Genomic DNA, 19,616 nt, shown 5'->3' on the forward strand with positions numbered 1-19,616 from the left:
CTTAGTGCTTTGAAACAATTTTTTCTTTGTTGCCAACATTTAAAAATAGGAAGATTTTGTATAAAAATCCAATATGCAGCTCATCTGAAGACATGCATTTGCCATATGCAAAATCAGCAGGAGGTGAGAAGCATCCTCCCTTTAACAGCACGGTGCTCTCTAGTTTGCCACAGGCCCCACCACTCCCTGTTGTATCTTTGACAGTGAGGTTGAGTCAGTGCCATTAGCCATTTTCCCTTTTGCACATATATCCCGGTACACCCTCCCCCCTCAACCACACCCCCGGGAACTGAGGTTGAGCATGCCCCTGGCTCTGTAAAGCAGCTCCCATCTGGGTGCCCAGCATGCACCTGCCTGTTTCCCTCATCCCACCTCTGGTGTCCCCTAGCAGTCAGCCCTCACCAATGCATCACCAGCTAGACAGGTGCTCACTGGCAGCAATTTCTCATCTGTGCGCCACTCTGCTCTCCCTGCTGAGAGAACAGCAGATATGAGACGTGATTCCAGTATATCATAGGAAATAAAATGTACCTCTGTTTTAGGTATTTGAAAAGCTGATGCTGCTGAACCCGGGAATAGAAGCAGAACAAATACTAATGTCACCCAACTCATTTATAAAGCTTCAGACAAACAGGTACACAACTGGTTTTTAGCAAGGTCATGAATCTGTGCTTGCTTGGTCCAGTAACTCGTTTATCGAAGTTGTCAGCAGCTGTGGCTGCCTGGGGTACACTGGGCATCTTTCTTGGCATTGCCTTTTAAATGGGTGTGGCCTCACATTTCTCCTTCTCTGTGTGGACATCCCCATTCTTCCTCATCACTTAGACCTGCAGGCCCTCTTCTCCTCCTCGTGGCCCAGAAACTGTCTGCTGCTGAAATCCAGTACTTCAAAGGGGGGAAAGCACCAACTTAGAAGTGTTAAATTTTCCAAATCCTGTGTATCTTCAACACTTGCCACTCAAAGTGCAGTCCACAAACCTGCATGGCATCAACTGGGATCATGTCAAAATGCAAATCTCAGGTCCTGGCGTGTACAATTCCCAGTCAAGGGCATATATCTAGGTTGCAGGTTCAATCCCTGGCACAGATTGGGTCACTTGCTAGAGTGTTTCTCTAGCAATCGATGTTTCTCTCACAATGATCTTTTTCTCTCTTTCTCTTTCTCTCTTTCTCACTCTTTCCTCTTCCTACCTCCATTCCTTCAACTCTGTCTAAAAAAATTCAGTGGGGCCGGCCAGTGTGGTTCCATGGTTGAGCGTTGACCTATGAACCAGGAGGTCAGGGTTCGATTCCTGGTCAAGACACATGCCCAGGTTGTGGGCTTAATCCCCAGTAGGGGGCATGCAGGAGGCAATCAATTAGTGATTCTCTCTCATCATTGATGTTCCTATCTCTCTCCCTTCCTCTCTGAAATAAATAAATAATATATATATATTATAAATAAATAAATAAATAAATAATATATATATATATTATTTATTTATAATATATATATATTATAAATAAATAAATTATATATATATATATATATATATATATATATATATATATATATATATATATATATTTAATCAATTGGGGGGGAGAGGAGGGAGAAGAAAATGTAAATCTCAGGCACCACCCCAGACTTGCACTTTTAACAGGATCTTCTGGCACTGGGCATATACATTAACGTTTGAGAAACACCTTTTAAAGCATTCTGCAAAGGTAATTCCTACCTTGCATTTCAAGTGGATGCCTTTGGCAGTCATGACTTGGATTGGAATGCTGTTGCAAGATAGGGGGCAGTGAGGACCATAGGAGCACTTACATGTTCCATGAAACACATACACAGGGTATTCATTCAGCCAGATTTTCTAAATGCTAGGCTCTGTGCCAGGCTCCAGGAACAGAGGTGGATGACACACGGTGTCCTTAAGGAATCTGTTGGGGAAAAGGTAGCATGATAAGAGCTAAAATGAAATGAAGTTTCATGTTCAAGCCACAACCCACAGAAGGGCCTTCCATATGAAGAGTTAGGGAAGACATGTCACAGAGATGCTTGAGCTGGATTTGAAGGATGCATAGGAGTTCTGCAGGTTAAGAGGAGAAGCTGATGAGGGGTTGAAAGTTGAGGCAGAGTTTGTTTAAAGTCCTCTCAGGAGAGTCTTGGGGCTAGGGTACCACACCTTCCTTTCTTTATGATGTTAATGAGTGTATAAGGGATGGGAATGCTGCAGGATTTGTCTTCCACTTAGTACATGATGTCAATGGCTTTACAGATCATTTTCTGAGCAAGTAGCTCATTTCACTCTGTTTTCGCCTTGGAAATAGGACATTGCTTCCTGTTCACGCTATTTGCAGGGTGATTGGACTGCCTTCAGGTTCTTCCTACTCAGAGCTCCTCCCTCCTTTCTGCCACACCAGGCTGAAATTTTACAGTAAATGCCCCATGTGGCTGATGAAAGAAAATGCCCTTGTGGTGTCTGTTTCCCTGTTGACTGGCCATGTGAAGTGCTATTTTTGGAAGAGTGGGAAAAGATAATTTCCTTGGAAATTTTGGTTTTCCAAATCAGGTTTCCTGTTAATGACTAAAGAGGCAGGCTGCCCACATGTAAACAGCTCTGTTTTGTTTTCCAAAGGGATGGCTCAGCATCTCTGAGCTACCGTGTCCTGAATGGGCTCGAGAAGGTTCCCATCGTGCACATTAATGAAAAAGGCTTCCTGGTGTCAGGGTCCACTATTGGGACTTCTACCATTGAAGTGACTGCCCAAGAGCCTTTTGGGGCCAACCAGACCATCATTGTTGCAGTAAAGGTAGGGTCCCATTATTCTCCTTTTTAGAGTAATAAAAGCAGTAGTGCAGAGGTAATATTTATCCCCTTGCAAGTATAAAAAAGTGAATATATTCCTCTGCAGCTGAGAAATCTTATTAAGAATTTATTTCAGAATAGCCAGGGGCAAAGGTCGCAGGTAAAAAGCTACAGCATCTTCTGTCCAAGCCAGAGGTCTTTAGAAATTATAGAGTGCAATGAGCTTGTTCATAATTGGGGAAACTGAGGTGCAGCACAGTCCTGTGATTTGCTAGAACTGGCACCTCAGGATCTGGATTGGGCAGCCGGTACCTGGCACATGGTAAGTGTCACTGAACCATGACCCACAGTTCATTACATGATACCGATAGCAGCCTGGAGAAGTAGGTGATATGTTTTATGGGTAAGAAAACCAGGATCCAGAGTGGAATTGAGTTTCTCAAGGTCACAGTGGTTGAGAGTCAGTCTGGGTACTGACCTGCCTCGGCCTGGCTCAGGTTTGTGCCCTCTGGTCACATCATAGTGCCTCCCGGGTCCCACTTTAGTTAGGGGAATTTCTCCTTGAATATCCCTGGGGTTTATCTTAATGTGATATATTTCTTATCTCATCACTGCCATCTCTAAATCCTAGATAACAGGAAGTGCATGACCATTTTTATGTTTAAATTTCCCCTGGGTTGCAGGCCTACTTCCTTAAGTAATGTCTCTTTGTTTCAAGGTGAGTGCCTGGCAGCGAAGCTGCACCCCAGTTTCTGAGTGAGTGTAAGTGACTTCCACCAGCTGTGTACCAGTCACTGCACCTCTGAACGCTATCAAAGAAGTCAGGCCTTTGGGGAGCCAGCTTTTGTTCAGGGTAGATTTCACCTGGAATTAGAGAAGCAAGACTGATCTTTACTGAGCTCAGGTTCTTGGGCTCCCACTCCCAAACCTCATCATTCTCTCTTTTCCCCATCGGTCCTTTCCCTGGAGCAGCTTCAGGTATGCAGGGTCTCCACTCAACGCTGCCTCTACAACACAAGCAGGCAGCATTTCTACTTTAAATGCCATATAGCCTGGGCTTCTGAGGACAGAACAGTCAAAGTCCAGGATATCTTTGCAACGTGAATAATGATCTAATTTTTCAAAGTCATAGATTTTAACTTTGTGGGTTAAGTTGGATCACTGTGTAGGGAGATGGGAACCTTGTCACTAGATTGGGACACTGGGGAGCAAGGCCTTTGTTCCTTGTTGGTCGGCCCCCCAGTCCTCCCTGAGATGGGGACCAGCTAGGGACAAGCATCTCCTTCTTGGGATGTGGGTTCACCAACACAGTAGTTGCCGTATCTGCTTATTGTCCTTAAGGTGGCTCCGGTGTCTTACCTGAGGGTCTCCCTGAGCCCTGCCCTGCACACCTGGAACAATGAGGCTCTGGCTGCCCTGCCTTTGGGAATGACTGTGACCTTCACTGTTCATTTCCATGACAACTCCGGAGATGTTTTCCATGCTCACAATTCTGTCCTCAACTTTGCAACTAACAGGTAGGATGTGGGTGCTGCTCTTTTCTTATGCAAAGTTATGTCTTGATTGTATCGACATTTAATTTGTAGTTGTAACTGATGACAACACGAAGAAGCTAATGGCATTGAAAGAAAAGTTTTGTTAGAGTTTCTAGGAAGAGGGTGTATGCCTATCTCAAAGGGCCACCAGAGGAAGCACCAGGCGTGGCCCAGATGCAGGAGGAGTGAGGGAGTGTGGTTGGGAGCCTTTGTTTGCTCTGTGGCAGGATGTTATTGGGTGGAGCTGTTCCCTGATGGACAGGAAGCAAAACATAAATGTGGGGGTTTGCAGTTAGAGAGTTTATAGAAGATTTTTGTATACCTTTGAAATCTGGATGGCAAGGGAGGTGTAGACAGCCCTGTGCATGTCTTGGCCCTGTAATCCATGGATGCACACCACCAATTATGGACTCACAAAAGTTGGTCAAAGCAAGTGAGGCACACACCTTTGAGTGCTTAGGTTTTCACTGGCTGCAGGCTGAGTGCAGGCTCTTCTACTGACATCTCATTCTTCACCATGACCCATTTGCTGAGACCCAGAAAGGTCACACAGCCAGGAAGTGAGGCTTGAATCCCAACTCCAAGTGTAATTCTTTTTGGATGACTCTTCGGAAATACAACTGCAGCCTCGGGCCAAATGTGTGAAGAGAGGGGCTGACTTCAGTCTAGGCCTACTAAAACTCCTGAGTCCGTGGGATAGATGGTTCTCAAGTGTGGTTCCCTGATCAGCATCATCAGCATTACTGGAGAACTCTTAGAAATGATACTGCCAGGGCCCAATGATCTCTATTTTAATGAGGCTTCTACAAGACCATAAAGATTGAGCACTACTGCCTAGGGGGATGTAGTCCCAGCTCAGAGGAGGAAAGAACACCATCAGACCAATAGGGTGGGATAGGCCTGGGAAGTTCCAGGCAGCACTGGAGCGGGGGCACGGAAAACAGTCCAGGCTCTGATGACCATTGCAGCCTGGCCTTTCTAGGTGACCTGCAACAAATGTATCCCCTATTGCTAAGACACCCAAGGCCAGACTCTGGAGGTATGGCATGGTGGGATAACCTGGGTTTAGAGTGAGATCCGGTTTAGCCCATCTATGCTCTTTATGGGGCGTGTGAGCTTGGGCAAGGCAGGTCATCTCTCCAGACCTCTTTTTGCACACCTGTCAAGAGGGGAATATGGCAACTGAGGCTGTGGGTGTAAGGGCCTCTGCCAGCTGTGGAATTTTACACACACAGTATGGACATCTGTTAGTCTGGGGTGCAGGCTGCCCTGTAGGAGGTGGAGCCAGGTGTGGCAGTCCCTAGCTACATGCAGAAGCCACACTGGCCCTTTGGTAGTAGGATCCTCTCTCTAAGAGAACAGTCAGGCTCAGGAGTCAGAAGGTATGGCAGAAGGAAGTGATGAGGCCAGGGCCTTAACCTACAGCCTCCCAGTCCAAGCCTTCGCACTGGACAACACTGGCCAGTGTGGATTGAACTGTTGCCAGGCACTAGCCTAAGCACTTGTCGCTGCTCATCTGGTTTGGTGCTCATACCAAGCCTGTGACAAGGGTTCATTCTTATGCACATCTTACAGATGAGAGTGCAGAGGGTACTTTACTTGTTCAAGCCACATCACAAGGAGCAGTCTGTGCCTCCCCAGGACATGCCCACTTCCTGTCGAAAGCACTCTGAAGGCCACTTTTCTCTCTAGGCCTCTCCTTTTCCTTCCATAGTGTTGGTGGTGTTGCAGCTGCTCCTGGCTGAGGCTGCAGGTTCCTCCAGAAGATGAGGTGAGGGCAAGCTTGTTGGGCCTGTGGTGCTTTCTTACCTGGAGCACCTGCTAGGTGGCTGGGCCTCAGAGTGATATCTGGGGCTGTTGCTCAGCAAAAAGCACTGCCCAGCTGAGGACTTGATGCTGCATGTCTCCCTCAAGTCAGGGCTCTTTCCTGATATTGACAGCCCTCGTATCCCTTCTGTGCCTAGAGACGAGTTTGTGCAAATCGGGAAGGGCACAACCAACAACACCTGCATCCTCCGCACCATCAGTGTGGGCCTGACGCTGCTCAGTGTGTGGGACACAGAGCACTCAGGTCTCTTCGACTTTGTCCCATTGCCCGTCCTACATGCCATCTCTCCGGAGCTGACTGGAGCGGTGGTGGTGGGGGACATCCTCTGTCTGGCCACTGTTCTGGTCAGCCGAGAAGGTAAGAGAGACACTGGCTAAAGGCAACCCTCCCTTGTGAGACACGGGCCCTCAAAAAGATGGGAGTGGTCTCCTTCAGAGGTGCTCAGCTTCCTGCTGTGGGAGACCTACAAATAGAATCTGGATAATGCTCTAGAACAGGAGTCAGAAGACTACCACCTTGGGCCACAGCCAGCCTGCTGCCTGTTTTTTGCAAATAAAATTTTATTGGAACTCAGCAACACCCATTCATTTACTTGTTGTCAGTAGCCATTTTCACCCAACTTTCAGTTTGGATGGTGGCATTGGAGACCTTTGGGCACACACAGCCCTAAATATATGGCCCTTTGCCACCCCTGCCCTGAAGCAGCTCTGTCCAGGAGTATTCTGGCAGCGCGGAAGCTCTTTATGTCTACAGTGACTCAGTAGCCACTAGCAGGTAAACACTTGAAATGAAACTAATGCAGCTGAGGAACTGAATGTTTTGTTTGGTTAGTTTTATACTGGCAGCTATTGTGTGGCCAGCATGCCTCTAGAAGGAAACCTAAGCAAAGAATAGCTATTGGGCAAGTTTAGTGACTTCCAAATTTCAGCCTTTCCCATGCCACCTGTACATTTATGCAATTATCGATTAAATTTTTTAATTGGCTATTTTTTCTTTTACCTAATTAAATTCCTTTTAAAAGGAAGGTAAACACTGCCTCTAAAGAAAAGCAAATATAAGTTGCCATAAATAGGCTGTAGTTGTTCAGTTTTTAATTTTATCCTATATAATAAAAGCCTAATATGCAAATTGACCAAACAGCACATTGACCAGCAGAATGACCGGTCGCTATGACATGCATTGATCACCAGGGGCAGACACTCAACACAGGAACTGCCCCTAGCCCGCAGGCCCCAGGCCAACCAAAGGGGGTGCCACAGGGGCCCCTACTTGCCCCGTCAGTTGCCCCACAGAGGGAGACAACCAGCGGGGGGGGGGGGGGGCGCGGAGTTGATGAGCAGGCATCAGGCTGGCCAACGCGGATGCCAATGGGCATCTGTTGATTGTCCCACTGGGGGCCCCACAGATCAGTCATGATCATTGGCCAGCCTAGGGACCCTACTCGTACATGAATTTCGTGCATCGGGCCTCGTTTATCATATAAATAGGTGAGGTGGGGTTTGGCAGGTGTGTCAGATGTGGGAAAGATAGGTGACATCTGGGACTTTCCTCCCTAGGTCTTTCTAGTTTATTATATAACGAGGCCCGGTGCATGAATTCATGCACCAGTGGGATCCCTCAGCCTGGCCTGTGGGATCAGGCTGAAACTGGCTCTCTGACATCCCCCAAGGGGTCTGGATTGCGAGAGGGCACAGGCCAGGCCAAGGGACCCCACCAGTGCACAATCGGGGCCAGGGAGGGATATGGGGAATTGACCAGTCAGGGAGAGACCACAGGAGGGCTCCAGGTATGTCCAGCCCGTCTTGCTCAGTCCCAATCAGCCAGACCCCGGCAATAAGCTAACCTATCTGTTGGAGCATCTGCCCCCTGGCGGTCAGTGCACATCATGGGAGCAGTTGAGCAGCTTTAGCATATCATTAGCATATTACGCTTCGATTGGTTGAATGGGCAACCTGACACTTAGGATATTAGGCTTTTATATAGGATGTGATTAACTTTTAATTAAGAAATACTGTCTTTTGACAGTTCTTAGCCTGACACCTGCTTTGTTTGGTCAAAAGGGACTGATAAATAATGGGGGCCAGGGACAGTGCTGTGGAGAAGAGCATGTAGAGGATGGGGCCTGGAGGACCAGCACCCAGGTTATCTCAGGACGGGGGAATGACTGAGAGACAAGCGGGGGGGGGGGGGGGGGGGGATGGGAGGGACCCAAGGATCCTTCCTGGCAGGGCTACAGTTGTTCAATATGCAGGTGTGGTAGAACTTGCTGGTGGTTCCAGGTGGCTGCAGCCAGGAACAAGAGGGGAATGGGTGAGCCAGGCTGCAGAGGCAGAGGCAGGCAGAGCACAGTTTCTATCCTGAGAGAGATGAGATGTGGAGTGTGGGGCAGGACAGCGTGAAGACTGGCACAATCGCCAGGTGAGGTGGGGTTTGGCAGGTGTGTCAGATGTGGGAAAGATAGGTGATGTCTGGGGCTTTCCTCCCCAGGGCTCTCTGGAACCTGGAGCTCCTCAGACAACAGCATCCTCCACATAGACCCCAAGACGGGAGTGGCCGTTGCTCAAGATGCAGGATCCGTGACGGTTTACTATGATGTTGCTGGGCACCTGAGAACCTACAAGGAGGTGGGTTTCAAGGACACACATGGCTCAGTGGCCTGAGAGGCATAGCTGAACTTCTTGGGGTGGAACTTTCAGTTTTCAGTACTGAATGATTCTCTTTTCTCTAAGAAATAACTGTCAGTGTCTTGGGAGGCAGTCAAGCTCTGGGAGTAATAAGTTTGGGGTCTGCCACCCACTTCTGGGATTGGGACAAGTGTCTTTTCATTTCCGGCCTCTGTCTCGCCATGTTAAAATGGAGTGATGATGAGAGGCAATCTCCTGGGGTTGTTCCTTCTCTCATTTGATTCACGATGTGCCTGGAAGAGCAGGAATGCCCTATCGGGTATTTCTTGGGCATTGTGGCTGTGGGCAGGCCAGCCTAGTGATTTTGGCAAAGTTAAACTTCCTCCAGCAAGTGGCCTTTTGAGTCTTTCTGGAGACGAACAAAACTGCTCTCTCTTCTGTTTGTCTCCAGTTGAGAATGAATCAGTGAGAGCATCTGGTTGCACTCCAGTGTATCCCTAGAGCCAGTCTGCCTGTATGAACTCCAGCAGCATCACCCAGGAGTTTGCCCGTTAGTGCTGCAACTCTGCAGTTTGGGCCAGCTGGGTGCAGGGAGAAGCACCTGGGGACTAATAAAGCTGTGCTCTCCTGGAATGAGCTACTTAGAGTGGTCAAGGGTGGGGAGCTGGGGAAGGAATGCTGACAGAGAGAGCATGGCATAGACAAATGTGTGCAGGGTTCAAGAGCCCAGTCCTGGTGGCTGGAATATAGGATGAGGGGGAATGGAGGCTTGCATTGGGATTGCATTAGATCATGAACTCCATTAGTTTCCATGGAGTGGTTAAGTATGTAAGCTCTGGGGCCAGGCTGCCTGAGTTTAAATCCCAGCTGGACCACCCGCTGAGAGGCTGTGTGACCTTGGATAAGTTATTTAATCTTCCCATGCCTCAGTTTTCTTATTTGTAAAATGGGGATGCAGAATAATGAGTTAGTATGTGGGAAGCACTTAGAATGGTACTCAGCATGTAGCAGATGCTCAGTAGGTATTAGTTGTACTGTTACTATTCCAGGGTAAAGAGATTGAAGCTTATACTAGGTGCAGAAGGGGTTCATCAGGGATTTTTTTAATCAAAGAGTGACATGGATCAACGGTAAGTGTTGGAACCATCACTTGGTGCCCAACAGAGTGTAAGAGCCCAAGAGAGGAGGAGTAGCTGCAAAGTAAGCAGCCAGGAGACCAAAGATGGGCCCCCAGCTGGCACCATTGGGTGGGCAGAAACTAAGATGACTTTGGAAGAGATTCAGGAGGTAGGGTCATCAAAGTTTGGTGACTATTTAAAAGTAGGTGATGAGGGAGAAGGAGGTGTTGGGAATGACTCCCCAGGGTCTGGATTGGGTGATGAGGTAGATGGTCCTTTGCTGTGAGAAGGGAGCATAGAAGGGGAGGACAGTTGGGGGAAGATGATGAGTGACTTTGGGGCATGATGAGTTTGAGCTCCTCCAGGTGGGCCTCAGGGGGATGCAGCTGGGTATTTGTGTCTGGAGCTCCAGGGCAAAAAACTGGAAATGGAGATGGAGTTTATAGCACAGAGATGGTTCTTGAAGACTTGAATGTGGGTGGGAACAGGAAGGGCACACCAGACAACAGGGGAGTGGGGTTGAGGCCCTGGCCCTATCTCCAAAATGCTGAAAGATTAATTAACCAAATGTATGAACAGAGAAGTGGTAATACCTATCACAGGAGCCAAAATCCACAGCCCATACCAGACTGATGACCAATTCAGGCCTGCTCTTCAGCACCCTGCTCCTGTTCAATGGGAGAGCACTGGGCTACGGAGTCTGACCTGTTCCAGCACATCATTTAAGCTTTGAGCCTTGGTTTTATCACCTGTGAAATGGGCAGTCCCTGCATCCCAGGTCACAAGTTGAGATAAAAGTGCTGCACTCAGTGAAGTTCCCTTGGCTTCCTTCTAGCTAGTAGTTGGCATCCCTCAAAGGATTCAAGCCCATCACATCCACCCTGTCCAGAACAGCTTCCAGGATGTCACAACCTTCAAAGTGATGGTCACCGTGGGAGACAGAAGCTCTAACCTGAGAGGTAGGGAGTGAGCAGGACTCGGGTGGTCTGGGTAGGGCCTTGCCAGACTCGAGGAGTGGGAAGGGGGCTTCTTATGCCCCTATATTGGGGTTTCGTGTGCTCTTCCTACTCAAATGCTTACCAGCTCCAGAGAGAACATTTAACCCCAGATGGCCTGCTCCTTTCAGTGTTTTAGAAATCTTGAGTGATCCGCAAGGAGAAGCCATGAAAATAATCTTCCTAAAAGAGCCTGGCACCCAGAAACTGTGTTTCTTAGCTGGAATGATACTTCAGCCCTAGGGCAGCAGATACAGAAAGCCACAATGACCACCACTAATCCCAGAAAGAAATGGCTTAGCAGGCCTCATCGAAAACGTGGCATTTTGTGAATACCTGTCCCAAGTTACACACAGAACATCCCATCCCATCCCCTGCTCATGAAAGCTCTGGACAGCAGCATCCAGAAGTAAATACATCAATTAGGTTTTTTGTGTTTTTTTTTTTAAGTTAGATGGAATTAATCAGAACTGTTTTTATTCTAATTAATGAGACATCTTTATTGCATCTCTTCCTACCTTGGTGCCAGTGAGCAAAGGGGAACTTTTGCCCTCCTGATGTCCAGATATCAATTACCCATTTTCCCCACTGACAGGAACAGACACATGTTAGCAGGCCTGACAGATCCACATCCCATGCTCCTAGACCCACGCTCTAGAACAAATGCTGAAATTCTGTTCTGAAATTGCCTGAGATTCAGAATGATCCCTATCCTCTGTAAAACGTGTCCTTAGCTTTTATAAACCATGACACCTAATAATCCTAAATAATCCTAAATAATGCCTTTACTGCACCTGGGGCCCTAAGCTGCACCCTGAGTCAGCTTGATCTGCAGTCTGCTGTTCACCATTCTGTCACCTTGTTCTGTCATCTTTGGAGAATCCTAGGGGCTCTTCTTAGAAGGCATTTGGGGTGCAGGTGCCATTTTGTGGCCTGGCTAGCCTCCATGTGCCTGTCTCCCTGCTCCCTCATCTTGGGGCTCTTCAGGGCAGGTGTAGAGGCCTTGATGGGCCAAGTGTGGTGATCGGCAGGCCTGGCCCGGCCCTTCTTAACCTCTCCCCATCTCTAGGTGAGTGTTCTGTGGCCCAGGTGGAAGTCATCAAGAAGCTTTGTCCAGAATCCCTCATCAGCTGCCAGGTCCAGTTCAAGCAAGATGTCCTCAATGTACCGGCCTATGACGTGTTCACTATAGAACCAGCATTCGATGCAGCCCTAGGTAAGTCTCCAGGGGTTGAAAGTGGAAATAATTTGCACAGAGGGTTTGCCTTCAGTGCATTTGACTCACTATGGCTGTCTGTCTAGAGGGGCAGTCTTTCAGGAGGATTGATGCTGTCACTCTGCCTCTGTGGTTCATTGTATTCCTGTGCTGGGTCATGGCTATTTTCAGCAACCACCTACTCCAGCAGACAGGACATGGTTCAAAGTTGGAAACCCTGAGCTCGATTACTTTTTTGCTCTTCCCAGCTCAGAGCCTATAAGTGTTGAGATTGCATGCCTCCATAAAATGGGGAGGGTGGCACCTGCTTGCTCTACCTGCAGGTCAAGGCTCTGAGAGGAGCAAACCAGAGAGAGATAGAACGTACTTACTGAATAATCAAGGGCCATGCAATGTGTCAATAATTAGAGCTATGGAACTGAAGACAGGCATCATAGGCAGGAGTGGCTACCTGCCTTAGGTGTGCTGGCCAAATCATGTTGAGCATCACCTCCCAGGTCTCAGAAAAGGGGTACGCCCCTAGGGTGCAGTGAGGGTTCAAGGGATAATTCCTGCTACATGCCACACATATCCTGAGTCCCCTATGGTAGCTGCCAGTGTTATGATGATGACTGTTGATGACCAGTGAGCATTTTTCAGTTCTTTCAAAGAATATGCAGCCCAATCTTACCTAGGAGAAGTTAGCAGGCCATAAGCTCAGTTTGCAGCTCCCAGTGGCTTAGGATAGGGGCTTCCTTTTCTTGCACTCACTCTGCAACTCTGTCCCTCTGGTTGCAACACCAAAGCATCTTCGGCACCCAAGCCACTGTCTGAAAAGAGGACATACATCATGAGAGCACACATGTGTGCTAAGCTCAGGGCTTAGTTCAGAGTAGGCACCCAGCAGTCCCAGGCCCTGGCTACTCAAAGACACAGCCCCAAGGAGAGTGATGTTATTGCCACTTGACCTGGAGAAGCAGGAACCACAAAAACTGACTCATCTAGGGGTGTTTAGCTGGTATAGGCATGGGAGGACTCCTCTAGGGGCACTTGGCTGGCATGCACATTGAAGGGACCCTAACCCAGGTTCAGGTTTGAGGTTCAGGATGCTTTCCAAGGCATCGCTTAAAAGTGTCTGTTTAGCTCATTATCTCTCTGGGTCAGGCATGAAGGACAGGTGATACCAAATAATCCTAACTAATGCCTTTGCAGAACTTCTTACTGCACCTGTGGCCCTAAGCTGCACCCTGCAGCCCAGTGTTGGTGATGCAGTCTGCTGTTCACCATTCTGTCACCCTGTTCTGAGCCAGGCTGGCTGGGCCCACCTGCAGAACTGGACCAGGTGTTTCTGCCCTAGAGAGCATCAATCCGATGGGGATCTGGGTAGTAGAGAATACTGAAACAGTGAGGGAGAGTGGTGGGCATTAAAAGGGTATTCAATGGGCTGAAGACACTGATGAAGGACTTCCCAGGAGGCCCTTAGAGGAAGTGACACCTCACCTGGGCTCTAAAGGATGAGTAGGAATTCTCCAGTTAAAAAAGCCGGGGAAAGGAATAGCATTAGAGCATGGGTGGGAAAAGGGACAAAGTGAAACACCCTTGTCTCCACAGGACGGTACCTATGTTCGGCCATGATGCACAGACTGACAGACAAGCAGCTGAAGCACCTGAGCATGAAGAAGACAGCACTGCTGGTCACAGCCTCCCTCCGGGGCAGCCACTTCTCCGGAGAACAGGTTGGGGTTGAGGTGCCCTTCAGCCCAGGACTGTACACTGACCAGGCTGAAATCCTTTTGAGCAACCATTACACCAGCTCTGAGGTCAAGGTCTTTGGTACCATGGAGATTCTGGAGAACCTGGAGGTAAGTGGCATCAACAACAAGCCTAGGGCATGAGGAAGGACCAGGAGACAGAGAGGGCTAAGTGGTACATGGAAATCCTACATCACCTCTTTTTAAAATTAAAAATAAGAAAATGTCTAATACTCTTATCCTTTTATTCCCATAGCACTATTGGTCTCTATTAGCCTATATAATTGTATTGGTTATTATGATGCCTGCTGGTCTCATCTCAGGGCAGCCAACATGGCTGAATAGAGAGAGACAGACAGGGATGTGTTGTTCATGGTGGGTCTGCTGGGCCCTGGGATTGGGCTCCTGGGAATCCACCATTATTTGGGCTCCAGACTACTTCCCTTGAAAGTTTGTGTTTGGTGGGTGTTTGTCAGTTTAGCGTGTTTAAAAGAGCACTTGACTAAAATTCAATGATGAGGACCTCTCCTTGCCTTACAAACAGCTGCACGGTCTACAGTGTGCTCCTCCCCTAGCTTGGCAGGTGGTGTGCTCTCAGGAATGCCCTGGCCACGGGAGCTGGGCGAGGTCCCCACCTCCAGCTTTATAGGAGCAGTGAGGTGCTTACCTCCCACCCTGACATCTCTCCCAGGTGAAATCGGAATCCCCAGCAGTGCTGGTCTTCGAGAAGGAAAAGTCTGTGGGGCCGCCCAGCTCTATTACGTACACTGTTGGCATCTCAGACCCTGCAGCTGGCAGCCAGGGACCTCTGTCTACCACTCTGACCTTCTCCAGTCCTATGACGAGCCAAGCTGTCACCATCCCAGTGACCGTGGCCTTTGTGATGGATCGCCGAGGGCCTGGTCCCTGTGAGTCATGGGACAATAGCTGGAATGGACCTGGGTGTCTGGAGTTGCCCTGGGTGTTAGTGGAAACCTGAAAGAGTAGGAACTGGAGGAATAAAAATGCAGAATGTCCCACAAAGTGCAAGTCGTCCATTCGGGCGGTCATGCACACTGTGCTTCCCACAGTCCATTCTCCACACAGCAGCCAGAGGGAGCCTGTTAAAATGTGATTGGGTTGCACCCCTCCTACTCTCAGCATTCTGCCATGACTCCCATCTCCTTGGGAGATAAAGCCCAAGTCCCTCCAACGTCCCCTAAGGCCTCAGATGGCCTGCCCTCTTGATCCATTTATGGCTCATTTCCCCTTTGTGCACCTTGCTCCAGGAAGACTGGCCTCCTTCCTGTTTTTTGGAACATGTGCAGCTCCCAACTAAAGCCCTTGGCATTTGCTGTTCCTTCACCCTTGAATGCTGTTTTCCCCTTGGCCAAAACCCCCACTTCTTTTAAAGCTTTTCTCCAATGGCACCTTCTTCTAGAATCTGAACATCAACCCTCACTTCAAACACCCTTACCTGCATGCTTCCTCAGCACTGCTGCCAGCTGCGAGCCTGCAGTAGCTGGTGCCATTGTGTAGTGATTGTTGCCCTTCTCCCCACTAGAAGTATGTGAGGACAGCACTTAGAACAGGCCCCTCCATACAGTTAGGGTGCTCATTAGCGAACAAATGTGTTAATTCTGCACCTGTTGTGTTCCAGAGCCCATGCTGGCAGAAGCCTGAAAAACGCTCCCCCATCCCTCCCACTACCAACCCCAGTAGAGAGATCCCAACTATAGAAAGAAGGAATGGTTCTAGAGATGGGGCAGCACACAGGGGCAGTTTCCCCTCTGCTGGGAGGAGCTCCAGATCAAAGGGCTGCTTCAGCCAAGTCTAGAAGGATGAGCGGCCGGGGAGGATTATGTAGTCAGAGACCCTGGGGCCATGTGCAGGTTTGGGGGCAGAAGCCTCAGCTCTGAGAGCAGTGGTGTCCCTATAAAGGGCCTTTGCCCTTGATCCTCCTCCACTGCTGTGGTGCTAACTCACGCTTTGTCATTTTCAGTACTGCTTTGCTTTTGGGCGCGGCATGGCTGATCCTGGGCAGCCCATTCCCTCCCTAACTCCCCTAAACAGGCCTGTTGTACCCTCAGCTTTCCTGCTGAGCAGTGTGGGGCCTTTCCATGAGGAGGGCATCTCAAGGAGGCAGACTGTCTGGAGGAACAGGGCGGGTCAGGCAGCCCAAGTGGAAGGGGTCAGAGCACGGGGAGACAGCCCCATGGACCAGACACTGCTCCTGACCTTGAGCAGGCCCTTTCTCTCTGGCCATGCACACAGACCCTCAAGGGTTCCAGGGCAGTGTGCTAAGCTGGTCTCTTCCCTGCCCACAGATGGAGCCGGCCTCTTCCAGCACTTCCTGGATTCCTACCAAGTCATGCTCTTCACGCTTTTTGCCCTACTGGCTGGGACCGCAGTCATGATCATAGGTGAGACCGGCCACATTGTGTCCCTTGGATTGCACCCCCATGCCCATCCTGCTCTAATCATCCACGTATTCGGTCTTGCAGCTTACCACACGATCTGTGCTCCCCGGGAGTTCACCACCCCACCAGCCCTGTCCCACAGAGTCAGCCCTCAGCACAGCTCCCACTGTGAGTAGCCCCCTGAAAGCCCAGGTAGTCAGAACTGGGCTGAAGAGGAGTCCTGGGGAGAAGTGGCAGTTGAGACCCTAGACCTTGTGTCTCAACAGGCATGGTGCTGGGCACAAAGAGAGGCAGCTCTGGGAGCTCATGGGAGAGAACCATGCGCTCAGACACTGGTCCTGGGTCCTGGGCCAGGAGAGCTTTTGCAGATGGAGCTGGGCAAGGTGGAAGGGCCAGTGGCAGGGAGTGCTGTCTCTGCAGCTATGCACTCTAGGCCTGGCTCCCATCTGCTGGGGCTGGGCTGATGGACTCAGAGACAAGGATCCTGGGTAGTCCTGATAAGGGATTTCCAGGTGGGCAACAACTCCATTCCTCTTAACAATCCTATTGTCTCTGGTGGCACTGAAGCCCTGGAGACTGCACAATTCCAGGAAGCACCTCTCTGGGTAAGTGGTGTCCCTGAAACTGTGCAGTACCCACTCTGCACAGCTGTGCACAGCAGCCCTTGTCTCCTGATTCCCATTCAAGGGTTCTCTCCTCCACACAGGAAATCCTGACCTGTGTCTACTGACTATGTCTAGGTTCAAGGGCTCTGTGAAGTTTTTGACAGAGGACACAGTTTTGTATATAGGTGCATTTCCAGGATAGCCAGTTCCCACATGCACGCTGGATTCCAGAGTCACAGTCTCCAAGCAGGCTCCTCCTAGGTCTGCGAACTAATGCCTGTGAAAGGCATAGGATGGTCAACAGCTCACTAGCTTTGTAACTCGGGTAGGCTAACCAGAGTCGCTCACGCTTTCTAACCACCTTTCTCCTCTCACCCTCCCTGGGTGCCCTTTCTACACATACCTTCTCTCCCCCTCACCCCCCAGTTGCCCTTTCTAACACACCTCCTCACTACCTCCCTGCCCACCCCAGGTGCCCTTTCTAACCACTCCTACCCACTCACGCTGGCTGCTGGAGCCACCCCTGGGCCTTTGTATTATCTCCCTGACATCCCAACCTTCTGCTCACTTTCTAGTCTGTTCAAGTACCTTTCTCTGCCAGGGGCTGTTCCTGCACAGTTGGACAGCCCCTTCCTGCATGTACCATGGGCCAGATGCTTCTCTGTCATCCTGAGACTCTGCTGGAGGTCTGGGAGGTCAGGAGTCACACACTAGGCCTCTCTGCATATCCAGCTGCTCTCTTTCCTTCCTAGGGTCAGCTCAGTGAGCCCCCAGTGGATTCAGTCTATGGCCCAGAGGTGCCTGGGGCGCATTTAGGAGGTGCCTGGGGTGCATTTAGGATGTGCCTGGGACGCATTTAGGAGGTACCTGGGACTCATTTAGGAGGTGTTTGGTGACCTTTGTTCAGAGAAATCTCTGGAGTGACCCTTTCCCTGGGCTCTTGCTCACGTGTCTCTCTCTTCACCCAGATTTTGCTGCCTCATCCCCGATGCCTTCTGTTGCACTGCCTCCTGGTCGCCGAGCTAGCCCTCCCTCAGGGCTGTGGAGCCCTGCCTACACCTCCCACTAGTCATTGGGCCAGAGGCAGTCCTGTGGCGCCAGCCTGGAACAAGCCCCTGATTGTTGCCCAGCCCCAGCCCAGTCCCACTGCTCATGTGTTCTAAGCTTTAGTTTAGACTGTGCTCATTGGCTGCTGCTGATATATCAAAATTTGTTTTACTTCAGTCTTGCAAAGGCGAAGACTTTCTGACTTGTCCCTCCCTTTATGCCTGGTTGTCTAGGGTTTCATTTTCCTAGTCTACAATCACTCCCTTCTCAGACTTCAAACAGCCAGACTCTATTTAGAAGTTGTCTGTAGATGATGCTACTGCAGTGGTCTCAGGGAAAGGTCTTTTTAATTTTTTATTTTGGGGGCTTTCCCCACCCCCACCTCCTGTGGAAATTGCTTTTCCCCTATTCTGGCTCCTGCTAGGAAATGAGGGAAGTGAATGACAGATGCCCATGCCTGCCCCATTTACTGCACCAGAAGCCTCAGGACCACAGCAAGTGGGACCCTGAGCCCACGCAGCCTCACTGGAATGCTGAGATACAGCAGGGAGTACCAGCCAGGCTACTTTGGGCCCCTCTTTGGGCCACTGTGAATAGACTGCTGGCCTTTGTGTTTCTTTGTTTCCTAACCTGTGGAAACATCTGGATTCAGCCTCGCCTCCCTGGGGATGTCCCAGTTCTCTGTCAGCACAGGAACCTTGGAATCATCGTTAGGAAATATCTTTGGAGTCAGGAATCTTTGTGTTCTTTTGGAGAAGCCTTCATATTCCCAAGCACAAAAACCCAGTGTTATTTGTCCCTCCTTTTGTATGACAGTCACACCTCAGCAGATCTGAGCCTCTACAGTCACACCTCAGCAGATCTGAGCCTCTGTCCTACCAGCGGTTCTCCAGGCAGCTCTCCAGCAGGTGCAGCCCAGCCAGACCAGTGAGGGGCTGGGAGAAGACAAGAGGGGACCGTTCTCCCTCCTTCCCAGTCCCTCACTTCCTCCGCCATGCAGCCCTCTGCCCTGCACCAGGTAGACCTAGAGGCACACCCCAGGGCTAGTCTCACGTAGGCACTGTGTGTGGAGTCTGGTTTGACTCTGAGATGCAGTGTGAATCCACTTCAGTCCTTTGGGGTTGGTCTGTGATTTATTTTTGTAAAACTGGAGACAGAAAGAATTGTGCCTTGCATATTACTTGAGCTCAAACTGACAACTTGGATGTAAACAGGTATATTTCTACTTGGTTTATTTAATAAAGCTCACTATAATTTCTTAAGAGTTGTGTGATCATTGCCGGGATTACATGAGTCCTGCCTGGAAGTGGCCCAGGCCCTGGTGACTGTTCTGGTTACATGGGTTTGGGAAGAAGCTCTGTTTTGCTGCCCTTGAGACTTCTGTGCTACATCTCCCTTCTCTGGCTGGCCCCCAAGGCCTCCCTTCTGCCTCCAAGGGACCAGCCGGTGGCTAGGGCATGCGGCCATGTGTCTTCTCACAACTACCAGCCCAGGGCCCCCATAGGTGCCTTCCTTGTAGGAGCACATGACAGCCCTACCCACACATCTGCATGTTACCGAGTGCCAACTCCACCTTCTCTCCTCAGCACCTTTCCCTCTGCCAGCTATTCCTTTCTTCCTGCCACTCTGGCTTCCACCTCACTCTCCTGTAAGGCTAATCTTCCCAGGGTCACCAGCACCTCTGCTCAGCCAGTTCTCTCACTGACCTCTATGGTCTGGACACTTCC

The 19,616-nt window shown here is 49.8% G+C and overlaps 1 protein-coding gene across 6 annotated transcripts in view; it reads left to right on the forward strand.

The window, feature by feature from the left end:
• Positions 1-19,151, forward strand: part of NUP210 (nucleoporin 210) — a 134,715-nt gene extending 115,564 nt beyond the window's left edge. For 4 of the 6 annotated variants that reach the window (XM_084872409.1, XM_084872407.1, XM_084872406.1 and 1 more), the window contains 11 exons: positions 543-634; positions 2,622-2,796; positions 4,134-4,309; positions 6,292-6,512; positions 8,643-8,779; positions 10,733-10,856; positions 11,962-12,108; positions 13,699-13,949; positions 14,530-14,746; positions 16,145-16,405; positions 17,811-19,151. In XM_084872409.1, coding sequence (XP_084728535.1) covers positions 543-634; positions 2,622-2,796; positions 4,134-4,309; positions 6,292-6,512; positions 8,643-8,779; positions 10,733-10,856; positions 11,962-12,108; positions 13,699-13,949; positions 14,530-14,746; positions 16,145-16,405; positions 17,811-17,911 — 1,902 coding nt within the window. In that variant the 3' untranslated portion in view covers positions 17,912-19,151. The remainder of the gene's footprint in view (positions 1-542; positions 635-2,621; positions 2,797-4,133; positions 4,310-6,291; positions 6,513-8,642; positions 8,780-10,732; positions 10,857-11,961; positions 12,109-13,698; positions 13,950-14,529; positions 14,747-16,144; positions 16,406-17,810) is intronic. The other 2 variants (XM_084872410.1, XM_084872408.1) reach the window with 1 other exon arrangement.
• The last annotated feature ends 465 nt before the right edge of the window (positions 19,152-19,616 follow it).

The sequence above is a fragment of the Pipistrellus hanaki genome (genome assembly GCF_964339955.1).
Source record: "Pipistrellus hanaki genome assembly, chromosome: 2".
Lineage (NCBI taxonomy): Eukaryota > Metazoa > Chordata > Mammalia > Chiroptera > Vespertilionidae > Pipistrellus > Pipistrellus hanaki.